The sequence below is a fragment of the Dicentrarchus labrax genome, unplaced genomic scaffold, assembly GCF_905237075.1.
Source record: "Dicentrarchus labrax unplaced genomic scaffold, dlabrax2021, whole genome shotgun sequence".
Lineage (NCBI taxonomy): Eukaryota > Metazoa > Chordata > Actinopteri > Moronidae > Dicentrarchus > Dicentrarchus labrax.
Window position 1 is genome coordinate 23,510,291 of NW_026136702.1, and position 12,862 is coordinate 23,523,152.

A 12,862-nucleotide genomic window follows, 5' to 3' on the forward strand; every position below is an offset into this window, starting at 1 on the left:
ATTCGTATTTTCAGGTGATTATACACTAATGAAAGCATACCTATGAATATTCAATTTCTAGCCACTTGTTAGCAACCGCCTTTTTAAAGACACGTAAATGCTTCATTATTCACGGGTGGGGTATTTACTGACAGATTTTATGTTGTAGAACAAAACCTGTGTTAAACTGGAAGTTATGAACATTATAGACATAAATGCTGAAATTGTTCCGGTATTCTTTATACAACTGAACTTTCAGTGTTTAGGGGAGGTTTGCTTTAGTTTGAAATTGTACTCCTAGTGGAACTGTTTATATATCACTTTTAGACGTTTCAACTTTTCTGCTCACTTGCTAAACCGTTTTCACGTGCTTCAACTCATAACACACACTGAGTGTATATGTGCACACATATGAATCACATTATTCTCAGGCAGCAAGATGATGTTGAGAAGACGTCTTTGACCAACATAATGTCTTTTTCAGCTCATTGAAAATACAGCAGTTACATTTGAGAGAATAGCAGCATTTTGTGTTTTTTCCATTTGTTTTTGCCTTTTTTTTTTTCTGTGATTTGGTTAATGTCCACCTTAATGAGTTTAGAGTCAATGTTAGAGCTTACGTGTTGAATTGTGAGGCAGCCCCTTTGTCAGTTTCTGTAATCAGATCTTTAAGATTTAAACAGTGTGTGTTTCTTAAATACTGACAGATGGATTTCAGTTAAAACACTGAAATGTGCACCATGGAGCCTATGTGTCTGCTGGGGACTACAGGTTCCATCTCTGGGTTTTCCCCTCATTGTCAGAGCAGTTGAGATATTACACATGTTGACAGTGCTGAGGGCAAAGATCATTAAAAGTTAAATATTCTTTCTGTGGCATGTTGGGTATTGTAGTGCATCGTCCTTGTACTTAGTTGGATTTAAAAGTAATAAATTAATTCACAGGGCGACCATCCTCAGTTATATGAAGGGATGCGACAACAATAACAACTCTAATCTGTCAATGTTTGAATGAAACTTGATTTTGAGTCAGTGAGAACAGTACTGATGGTTGGTGGACTACATGTCCCACAATGCACGAGGTGTAAACTGTGAAGCGCCGTCTGGTGCGGACGTGTTTGACAGTTATTCAAAAATGGGGCTCTGAAGTCGTAAAGACTGAAGTCCCATCCTGTCTGAAAACTCAGCGCACACATTGTCATCACCGTGTTTGCTGTGTTATTGTATGTGTACAAACCCTCATGTGTTCATAAGCAAAGAACACGAATGTATGAACACGTGAAGGAGCAGAACTTTAAGTGGGCAATGAACGTGCTGTCGTGCTGACCAAAGAGAAGGAAAAAACGTGAGGTCTCACTCGGCCATCATTTCCGGCTGCCAAAATGTCATCAACATAGGCGACAACTGTGTCCTCTGTCTGGAGCTGTGTAGCTGTATCACATTTGTTGTAGGGGGGAAAAATATTTGAGGAATTCACTCCATTCTTGTTCAGACTGAACTGTTCTCAAATTCTGTGGTAACAATTTCATTCATTTGGATATTTTAATGGTATATACACATAAAACAAAAAGATTTCCACGGTTGTCTTAAGAAGAAGAAGAAGAAGAATAATAAGAAGAAGATATACTTTAATAATCCCCTAGGGGAAATTGTTCTTTTCACTCTTTTTATCACACACACACACACACACACACACACACACACAGGCTGAAATACACACTTCATGCACTTGTGGACATGCAACAGGGAGAGAGATGGTAAATGGTAAATAATAAACCATAATAACCAAGACATTGCAGCCACAGGTATTTATTTACAGATATGGGGGAATAAACATTGTTTTTTTTTTTTATTCATTATTTCATTTGTTAAATGTTTTTAAAGGACCAGTGCGTAGGTTTCAGGGACATCTAGTGGTGAAGTTGCAGATTGCAACCAACTGAATACAGCTCAACCTTCCCAGTGTGTGGGAGAAAGTATGGAGGCCCCAAAACCCACGAAAAACACAAAAGGCCCTATCCAGAGCCAGTGTTTGGTTTGTCCAGGCTACTGTAGAAACATGGCGGACCCCGTAGAAAAGGGCCCACTCCCTCTGTAGACAAAACCAGCTCGTTGTAAGGTAACAGAAACACGACAGTTCTAATTTTTAGGTGATTATACACTAATATAAACATACCAATGAATATTATATTCCATTTCTGACAGTAAATCCTCCTAAATGTCACACACTGGACCTTTATGGGGGTTTTGTTACGTTTAGTTATTTTATGACTTAACCGTCTGTATGGAAGGACACTTTTGAAAAAAAAAGTTGAGTTGAGTTTTCATACGTATAATGACGAAAATGTGTATTTATGTTTGTACAATGTAGTGAAATCAGACTCATAATAGTTTCAACCATCCGCCGGGCCTTAAGGTCAGAGAGCGGTCCGCGGAGTGAGTCGTCTTACTAACAGACGATCTTTGGCGCTAGCTAAAGGGCTACAGCTAACGAGCGTCCAGTGGAGACCGGAGTCACCGGACAGCCGTTCCTCGCTTCGGTATGATGCCAGGTGACAGCGACATGACCTCCATCGTCCAGAGAATAGCTCGGCAGGCTCTCGTCACCTTCAGGAGCCCGCCTCGGGTCGGCGAAGAGGCCGCTAAATCTTTTTTGGAGAACCACAGCAAACTAAAGAGTCTAATGACGGAAGTACGAGCCGCCGACCTGAAGCTCGTCCCGCGGAGAGCCGACGACAGCTCGCCCGGAGTGCCTCCTCCGCTCCCGTACCACCACGGCGCGCCCCCGGTCACCTACATGCACATCTGTGAGACGGACCATTTCAGCATGGGGGTGTTTCTGCTGAAAAGCGGCGCCTCCATCCCTCTGCACGACCACCCGGGGATGCACGGCATGCTCAAAGTCATGTACGGCAAGGTCAGGATCAGCTGCTTCGACCGGCTGGAGCGGCCGGCCGGCAGTCCGCAGGTGGCCCCTCCGCTTCCCCCGGCCCAGATGGACGCTCTGCGGCGCTCCATGCTCCGCTCCACCGGGGAGTACACGGAGGAGAGCGGCCCGTGCGTGCTCTCCCCTGACCGGGATAACCTCCACCAGATTGACGCCGTGGACGGCCCGACGGCGTTCATGGACATCCTGGCCCCGCCGTACGACCCGGACGACGGCAGAGACTGTCACTATTACAAGGTTCTGACAGAAGCGGAGGTTAAAAACACAGAGCAGAAGGAGAAGGAGGTCTGGCTCATGGAGATCTCACAACCCCCGGACTTCTGGTGCGGAGGGGAGCCGTACCCGGGCCCGGAGGTCCGTCTCTGATCCATCTGACTGACCTGCAGCCACCAAATGTCTTCTTTTCTCGGGCTGGTCTGGTTTCTGCACCCTGTAGTGGCACAAGGCCGGGGCCTGGGGCCTGGGGCCTGGGGCCTGTGGACTTGGTTGGACAAACTGAACTGAATGAAGGGTCTCTAAATCATTAATCCATGTGTTAGTGGCACAGGAGGTCATCACAGACACAAATTAGAGGGTCTTAATTGGACCAAGGAAGTCCCTGTGCAGAACAGGAGACTACCTGTTCCTTTAGGGAAAATGATTCAGCACAAAATTAGGTGACCTCATTGTAAGGCATTGTTAACAGTGCTCTCACAGCTGCAACTCTGACATATAATAACTCAAGTTTCCACTTCACTTGGAGCCCCTGGCAATACTAAACAACATCCCGTTGATCCTTCCCTGTTTGTGCATGAAGGCTGTGACTGCCAGGGAAGCAGGTAGTGCCTCATCTCTTGCTTTTAATGCACTCACAGGTCCTGTGTATAATGGGAACACCAAACGACAAACTTCAGATACGTCTTTTACCCCCAGAAAGGGAATGAAACCACACTCTGCATTTGTTTCTCTGACCCTTATTCTCTGACCCTATCCAGCTCAATTTTGGCATCGCTATCTTTCTCCTGTGTTGTCGGTGTGGGCAGCAATCTCTATATCATGTGTGTAACTGAGGAGAGAGAACACTTTGGAGGCCTCCTGTCACACACTTCTGGGTTCCTCTGATGGATTTAGTGTCATTATAGGTGGCGTCATTTTGTAAGTCAGTACAGGAGCGTATGGATGGCAGCTGAAAGGGTTATAAAGGGAAAAGCACCAAAATTGGGAGTTTCAGATGATGTGAGCAAATAGGCTAAAATAAGACCCTGTAAGGTATTTTCAAGGAGAGATGCCAAGAAATGACAAACTGATGATGTGCAGGGTGCAAATGCTGCATTCAAGAAAAGTCAGGAAGTCTGAATTTCGCTCCCTGCATCTGATCAAAGTCGGGGCTTCAAAGTTTTGATTCCAAAATTGAAACATTTGGGGCAGACTTCCGTACCTCGACGCTTTCACACTAAGCATTACGCAGACATACTTTTGATAACCTCTAAATACACTAAATTTCAGTATTGCATGAGCCTCAATATACAACAAGTACTTGCTGGTGGTTTAAAGGTCTGATATTTATTTCAAATGTCTGGTGCATGAGGGATGCAGTGCATGCAGTTTTCCACGCTGCAGCAGTGAAACATAGTAGTTCAATATATAATCTACTAGATTGGAATTCCTGACTTCTGACTGCACCTTGAATGCAGCATTAAAAACGTATGTGTCCTGACCTGAGCTGAGTTTCCCGGGACCCTGGAGTGGCTGTGTTGATGTGTTTTAAATGTCTTCCTGCTTCAGGCTTTGTGACGTTTGTTCCAGTCGGATAAAGAACTGTGTGAATCAGAAATATCTAAAGCTGCAAGTTTTCTTGTCTCGCGTTGTGTTTAGGACTCGACAAACTGTAGACTGCCTTTTTTTTTTTTTTTTTTTTCTTTTCTGGGAAGAGTTTGATCCTCAGGGCTGTTTGTGATCCGTATCACTGACTGATTGTTGGAAAGATGTGCACTAAATTAAGCTTCTGAGTACAAATTTTGGTTTTCACTGTTCGGCAGGAATGTGAGTGTGATTATAAAGTCAGGATCATAAAAAGGTTTGAGTTTGGAATTAATCAGACATGCAAGGTGAATGTGAGGATTATGTTTAGAAACTAAGTTTATGGAGTGAAAACTCTGAAGCTAAACAAACTTCTGAACAAATTCTCTGCTACTTAAAATCAGCACTTAAATTGTACGGTATGTATGGACTAATGAAAAACCATGCTTGTTCTGAAACTAGTGCTGACATGAAAGTAAAGCACCTACTGTCATATTAAAATCTGTTGGGGATTTTTGGAGAATCTGGCTTATTGAAATTGTCTGTTTGGATCACTTTTATTTCAAACTACATTGTAATTTGCAAATAAAACTTTAACTTTTCCAGAGTTATTACAAAATCCTCCTTTGAGGACAGCGACTGAGACTGATGTGCTGTATGTTGTGTCACTGTGGGAGTTTAGACTATAGAGGTCTTCTAATCAGCTGATGTTTCATCAACAGAAAGCTCTTTAAATCAGAATCTGATTCCCAAATCCAGTTGGTGTAAAATGAACAGTCACTGTATCGATGTATTTTGCCTATAATGAAGATTTTCTGTCTGTTCATATAAAATGTGCTGTTTATTTTTGCCTAAACATGTCTCCTTTATTTGCTTCAGAATGTGATGAGCTCTTATTGAAAGAACAAGAAGGCCGAAGTAGCTTTCTAATCAAACATGTCGGCTCTATAAAATCTACTGAATCGAGTTTCCCGCGTAAACTTTTTTGTGCTTTCAATGCAATTATTTAATTTGTGTCTCCAAGCATTGAGCAGTCCTTTAGTGGGTTGATGGTGAAATATCTTTGTTGTGAGCCCAAGGTTAAAGGTTATATATGAGATTTAGAACCGTAATAAAGCAAACAGCTATTCTTTATGTAAAGATATAGTGGAGTCATGGTGTCTCCCTCTGCCTGTGTTGCTATCACATCCTCTCTGTGGTTTGTTTCCATAGCCAGTCTGCTCCGTGTGCAGCTGAGCAGAGCGACTGAAACTGCTGTTTTTATCAGTGCTGATTGTTGGAACAGTTGAAAGACTAACAAAGCGTTTTGGTGAGTTTTTATCTGTTTCTCTCTTTGAATGAAGTAACAATGTACGATGAAATGTGTTCTAATTGTACCAGTTTTGTCTCTGGAGTCTGGTCTGGCTCAGTGAATTTCAGTTTGTTTTGACCAAATCAGAATTGAGATTGTCAAAAGGACCAACAAAGACTGTTTTGGTGAGTTTTATTTAGTTTCTGTCTGGTTTAAAGTGTTTTTTTTTTTACGATTTATCTGCTAGGTAAAATGACTGGTTTTGTAGCTGGAGTCTGGTCATCCGTAGGGCCCATTGTTTTGGTCTGAGATGCTGGTACAGTAATGTGACGTGTAGTGGCAGATGAATTTCGTATATATATCCTTTTTAAAAGTGAGTTAAATGGAAAAGAGTCTTTCACACAGCAGCTGATGAGGTGTAAAGGAATACTACGGTTTTGTGAGGAGTTCAGGCTTTTCAGTGTGTCCATTTGAGACATCCATTAACACTTTCACCTTTAGACATTGTTGGATGACCCATATAAAGGTGGGAACCTTTACAAGGCGATTCGGTTCCAATTCCTGGTGTAACAATGAGTGTTAATTCAATAAATAGAGAAGGAGGCACTAGTTTCAGGCTTTTAATCCAGTGCACCGTGTGCCAAAGCATTCACTGCGTCCTGTACACTAAATTGCAACATGACACATTACTGGCAGTTAAGCTAAGTTCTCACTGTTGAGTTCCACCTTCTTCGTTCGTAACACAGGATTATTCTAAAAGAGAAACTTTTGAAATCTGTGAATTTATTCAGAATTGTAGCAATTAAGACTCATAAAGCTCATGTGAATCAATGTTTTTTTCTCTAACGTTACAGTTTGTTTGAAGGACTCTGAGGCCTTTATGCCTAAAGTTCTTTTGCACCTGTACACGTTCATGTGCCGATGAAAAACCACGTTCCAGCTGCAGCAGTGTCCCAGTTTCACACTGTATATACTGTAAACTCTCAGGGCCTGTATTTATCTCTAGTCTATTATTAGATATTGCCCTTTACAGTATCTTATATCATTGCTATATGTTTGGATCAGCAGAAGCCTCCTTATTTTATGAGATATTGCAAACTCAACACTACATCTGACTGTTTCACATTAAAGCCTCCCTGTAGTTCAGAGGTTATAATCCCTCATGTGGCCAAGAATATGGACACCCAAACATCACACCATGACCACGAGAAACCAAAACCATATCCATTAATGTGTCCATATTTTACATGAGGCACTATTCATTTAACTCAACAAAAAATAAACAAATGGAAAAGAACAAGAAATTGGTTTCACTGTCACACTCCAACCCCAGTTTGACCCCCCGACCCAGGGTTCTTTGCTGGCCAGTCAAGTTTTTAAGTTAAAGTTAGTTTATATTTAGGATGGGCAGGGGTGTCCTCTTAGTTTTGGCCACATAGAGTACTACTTTTGGGTGCTGGTGTTCAAGCAGCTTAAATGAGTTTCAAAATTCATTATTGATAAAAACATTTCAACGTCATGGTGGCGGGAATGGACATGAAAATTCACGATTCCATCTGGGCCAACACCATCTGCTGTGGAAAAGCTCCAGAAGAACCACTAAAATGGCACAGAGGTGAGATTGTGTTGTAAACATATGCCAAAATAAAGAGCAGTGAACAACTTAAAGGTCCAGTGTGTAGGATTTAGTGGCATTTGGTAGCATAATTGCAGATCGCAACTCCCTCGCTTCACCCTCCCCTTCCAAGCAAGAAACTACGGTGGCCATGAAACGCACTCTGAAAAATGTGAACGCCCCTAATTAGAGCCAGTGTTTGGTTTGTTCTTTCTGGGCTACTGTGGAAACATGGCGGATTCCTTGAATGGCGATCCACGTCGTCTGTATAAACGGCTCATTCTAAGGCAACAAAAACACAGATTCCTATATTTAGGATATTATACACTAATGAAAACAAACCTATGAATATTATATTCCATTTCACTGGACCTTAAAGGTACCATGTGGAGTTTTTGACCACTAGTAGCACTACGGAGCAGTGTTTTTGTAATTGGGTCCAAATGTGCATATGTACTGCCAGTTTCACGCTATTCTGGTTGACAGTTTTAGGTGGCAATGCAGAAATATAGCAAACTACCACCAAACACAACACACACCCTGCTAGCAAGAAAACATGTAATCAATGCAATATTTAAAATATTTGACAAAATCTGCTTCACAAATGATTTATGAGGAAGGAAATGCGTTTAACATGTTCATTAGAAAACATTACTCCACCAATTTAGCATTGCACTTCTATAATACTGTCGGACAGTTCCATTTCTGCCAATAGACCTAAATGGTTCCCTCTAGACCTTTGTTAAGAGCAACTGCACAACCACAACAACTCGACAAGTCAACATTTATTTGCATCGACAAGAAGCATCAGTCCGGCAGAATAAAAGCTTTAGTGCTCGACTTGTTTGCATAAAAATTATAAAACACAAACACAGAACTTTTATTTTGTCCAGTGACTCTTTCTCTCACATTCATCGGGTAGAAATGCTGGTTGGATCTTTACAAGTATCAACAGGTCTGTGTGTGCATACACCTGAAAGCAGCTAAAAATAAAATCTAACCAGAAAGTAACACTCTCATAAAATCCCAATCATGTGCTGTAATAAAAGCAAAGTCAGCTCTTTGTAAATGAAACATATTAATATATATAATCGTCTCAACATTTCTAATATGATACAAAACCAGGTTAAAAAAAGCTTCATTTTGCTGCATCTAGCCAAAGAAATTTTCACTGAGTTCGCCACCTTAGCCCCATACCAACCTTTCAAAATGGTGGCGTATTTTAGTGCCTATACAGTGTAGCATCATTAGTGATATTTAGCCTGCTTCATCACAATACAAAATACTGCCTGTGCGTATCTGTCTCATGTAACCCTGAAAATCGTCTTTTAACTTTAATATGAGTTGATTCTTATATATTTTCAGCTACATAATGGTGTTGAACATCACCGAATTTACTGTTGAACATTTGAGGAGAAGATGTGGGGATTGCAGCACAATTAAGAATTGGATGATGAGGTGGGACGAATCCGAAATTACAGTTTTGTCACCACAAAAACAAAACTGTGCAGAGAAATAACCTAGTTGTGTCATTACTGTAGTTTAAAGTGAAACTGATTTTGATTTCGGAAATAGATGTTTAAGTGAAATTGTATCTGCGTGTGTGTTTGGTGGGGGAAAAACTGAGTGCACAAAGTTTAAGTGAGGGATCCAAAAGTGCCCTCTGATACCATGGAGAGTTTTGTGAAATTGACAGGTTCTGTGCATTCTAACTGCAACTGAAACCAAAGCGCCCACACAGCTGGAGGCAGCAGCAGCAGCAGCAGTACAACCCCCTGCATCACTCAGACTCTTGCAGGATTTTGGTCTCATCTTTGCAGCCTGAATTGTAATTGAATCCCTGAGAATGTGAAGCGTAGACAGTGGACACAATGCCTTGCCACAGAGCACTAAAGCAAGCTGCAGCTGTTCTACACACCGACACCGACTGCCATCGCTTTACTGTATATATTCAGTAGTGTAAACCAAACTCCCTTTACATTTCATATAATTTAATGTTCTGTTAATAATCTGGACCACTGGCTGATGAGAGGAATGATGTTTTAGTTAATGTGATAAATACTGAAGGGAGGCATGACCAAACACACACTCTGCTTCTGATTCTCCCTGATTTTTTTCAAGATATGGCTTCCAAAGAGATTTCTTCCATTTTGTTACAAGATTCAGTTTGGGCTTTTGTTGGCAGGCATGCTGTGGAGCTCATTTTCCGATTCAGAAAGTTTACATTCAGCAGCATGGGGCCGTGCGCTCTGAGGATTAGGACGCAGAGGACTTTTTCTCCTTCTGCCGGAGGTGAATCTTCATGTGCCTCCTCCTCTCGTCGCTCCGGGCGAACTTTCTCCCGCACTGGTCGCAGGAGAACGGTTTCTCCCCGGTGTGGGTGCGGATGTGGGTGGTGAGGTGGTCGCTGCGGCTGAAGTTCCTCATACAGATGCGGCACTGGAATGGTTTGTGTCCGGTGTGGATGCGCAGGTGCCGGCTCAGCTCATCCGACCGGGAGAACCTACGGTCGCAGCTCTCCGCCGGGCACGGGTACGGCCTTTGGTGGACGGGCGTCTTGCTCGGACGGTTCGGGTACTTCCTGGGTCTCAAGATCGGCCTGAGAGGGAGGTTCTGGTGGCTGGGGAAAGCGGCGGCCATCGGACCATCTGCGACCGGCGAGGGCGCACCGAGCGTAAAGTTCCTGATGGTGTTGAGAGGCGTGAGAGGCGGAGGCACCCTGAGGGAGTCTAGCGGGTACGGGAGGGATTTCCTATCCGGGAAAGCCGTCTGGATATCTCTCTGGCAGCTCTGCTGGTAGAAGCCTCCGTAGTCAGGCATGATGGACAGCAGCGCGGCGCCGTCTACAGTCGGTTTGGGCACAGAGTTGTAGGACGGGGGCGGGTGGTAGGACACGGCGCAGGTTGACGTCGCCAGGTAACCCCCTGTCGACGGATCCTGGTACATGTCCCCGCTGCAGGAGTAGGAAGGGGCCGGGTGAGAGTGAGGGTGGGGGTGGGGGTGAGGGGCCGCGTACATGTGGCTGATGTCCGGCTGGCCGTGCGCCATGATACCGTCCCCCGCGTCCGCTGCGTCTCCTCCTTCTCCTCCTCCTCCTGCGTAAATATCGGGTGAGGTTGAAGGCGATCCAGCCACCGTGAGTGTTCCCGGGGTGGCGATGTCAGCGCTGACCACGTTGATGACGTCCCCCACTGTCCACGGTCCTCCTCTGGAGTCCACCGAGAACTTGCCGGTAAACGCCACAGGGTGCGTGCGTAAAGTTGCCACGTACTGCGCCAAGTCGCCCTGGAGAAGCAGCTCAGGTGCGCTCTTCTCCTCGAACAGAAAATCACCTGGAAATGTAGAAAGGTGGACTCGGTTAGAACGTAAATGAAATATCATATTAACATTGTCATCCTGAGACATGGTTGCCATCTAACGCGCGGCACTCCACGACGATTGGTTGGTTTTTAATTGTCTAAAGACAGAATGTCCCGCTTTCACCCAAACCTCCATACATCCATTTCAGAACAAATGACACAAAACCTTACCGCTTTCATCCTCATCAGGTTTCCCTTCATGATCTTCATCCCCTACAGCCTCCTCTTTAAAAACAATCGACGTCTGTGAAGACAACCCCCCCTCCGCCGTGTACACCTCTTTAGGAATACTATCCACAATACTGCTGAGAGACATAGAAACTTCATCCGCCACTTTAGCAGTCATTCTGTCTGGGAGTTGGAGATTATTCGTTTTAAAGTAATTATATATTATATAGTCACCGTCCCCAGTTCTCTGCCTCACTGACTCTCAAACATTATGAATATGTTCCCTCATTTTCTCTGTTAACCCTTGTCTGTTCCGCCTCTCATTTCTTGTAAATAGCTCCTGGATGGTGCAGTATGGTTATAAAGGGAATCTCTGGGTGTCCCGTTACGTCATTCACCAAATAAGGACTTTGTGTTTTAAAAAAAAAGAGGGAACTCCAGAAATAGGACTGGTGGAGCGTGCCGTGACGAAACGTGGAAGCAAATAAAATGTACAGGTTCGAGTTGAACTATACACTAAATACCAACGAGAATTTTCAATTTGGGATTTTATTCTAACTTTTTTCCCCACAAACATCAGCACGTGCTTAATGCTGCTGTAAAACAAATTAAAGAAAGCTCCATCATTCGGAATTCCGGTCACACTTTGTCCATAAATGGATTCTCCGGTGAGGTGAGAGGATCTCGGTCTGCTTATATGGCCGGTATCCGGGTAAACTGTGTTACATTGTGTTGTCTTCGTGCCAGCTGAGCCCACACACTGACAGCACAGACCCATTTGTTTTCTCTCTTGCCTTGTCAGGAACAGATTACTGCTCTGACTGAGTCTCGCTATTGTTGGCCCGCTGAGATAGATGAGGTGATTAGTGAGAGAATAATCTTTTAATTTATTTCCTTGAGAAGCTGGTTTGTCTTGATGGTGTGCATTGTTCAAAAATGGATGGGAGGAAACACTTATGCATTTAGTCTTCATGAAGTTTGGTGTCTTTGATTAAGAAATGTACTGAGAAACCTGACGGACATCAAATTCTCCTCAAGAAGAGGCTTGGCCTACACAAACTACAAGATCCTTTGAAAAGTCGGAGTCCATTATTTTGAAATACTAACACCGTTTCGGTTTTCGTCCAAAAATGACAAAACTGCCATCACACATATCTCATTTTCACTCCCCAAAATGTACTTAGAGATCACTGTTGAACTAAGATTTCAAACATTTGAGCTTGAAGTAAGAATTTGCCCCGGCTGAGTGGATCAGACTTCAGTCTTCCACATTTTAACAAAGTTTGTGTGGCTTTCTGGTTTTATAGGTATTTTTCATATCCATTTTCTTTTTGTTCTTTTTAAGTTCTTCAGAGCCATTGCTTCAGGGAAATCTATGCTACCCTAACTGTGTCCCACCAATGCCATTTCATTACACCTGCTATTTTTCATGCATTTTTAATTTACTGGTAATTTGACTCTCCACGGTTCTGCTGTCAGACAAAAAACAGGATCATTTTTTCAGACCCCCTGTGGATCTTTTTATATATATTTTGCCTCTGTTTTTATTGGATGGCAAAGCTCAAGATAAACAGGAAAGGAGGACAGAGAGAGGGAGGTAACATGCAGCAAAGGGCAACAGTCTGAACTCAAACCCATAGAAAAGGTAGAAGCTTGGTTTTATCCACAGGGAGTGAAACGCTGGAAATTTCTTGTCATATGTACAAAAAGAAGTGGTGCATTTCA

At 43.2% G+C, this 12,862-nt stretch overlaps 2 protein-coding genes across 2 annotated transcripts; one reads left to right on the plus strand and one right to left on the minus strand.

Annotated features, from left to right (window-relative positions):
- Positions 1–2,455: 2,455 nt before the first annotated feature.
- Positions 2,456–5,560, plus strand: adob (2-aminoethanethiol (cysteamine) dioxygenase b). The gene has a single exon (XM_051418378.1). The coding sequence runs from the start codon at positions 2,521–2,523 to the stop codon at positions 3,289–3,291; it is 771 nt and encodes a 256-aa protein (XP_051274338.1). The 5' UTR covers positions 2,456–2,520; the 3' UTR covers positions 3,292–5,560.
- Positions 5,561–8,380: 2,820 nt separating this feature from the next.
- On the minus strand, positions 8,381–11,478 carry LOC127373648 (early growth response protein 2b-like). The gene is made up of 2 exons (XM_051418300.1): positions 11,141–11,478; positions 8,381–10,942 (listed from the first exon to the last, which is right to left on the minus strand). Exons 1-2 carry the CDS (start codon positions 11,313–11,315, stop codon positions 9,867–9,869), a joined length of 1,251 nt encoding a protein of 416 aa, XP_051274260.1. The 5' UTR covers positions 11,316–11,478; the 3' UTR covers positions 8,381–9,866.
- Positions 11,479–12,862: the final 1,384 nt, after the last annotated feature.

Excerpts from the sequence above, each read along its gene's own strand:
- adob (XM_051418378.1), top strand. The coding sequence starts at position 2,521 with ATGATGCCAGGTGACAGCGACATGACCTCCATCGTCCAGAGAATAGCT.
- LOC127373648 (XM_051418300.1), bottom strand. The coding sequence starts at position 11,315 with ATGACTGCTAAAGTGGCGGATGAAGTTTCTATGTCTCTCAGCAGTATT. Across the intron at positions 10,943-11,140 it reads ACCTGATGAGGATGAAAGCG|GTGATTTTCTGTTCGAGGAG; the intron begins GTAAGGTTTTGT and ends CTACATTTCCAG.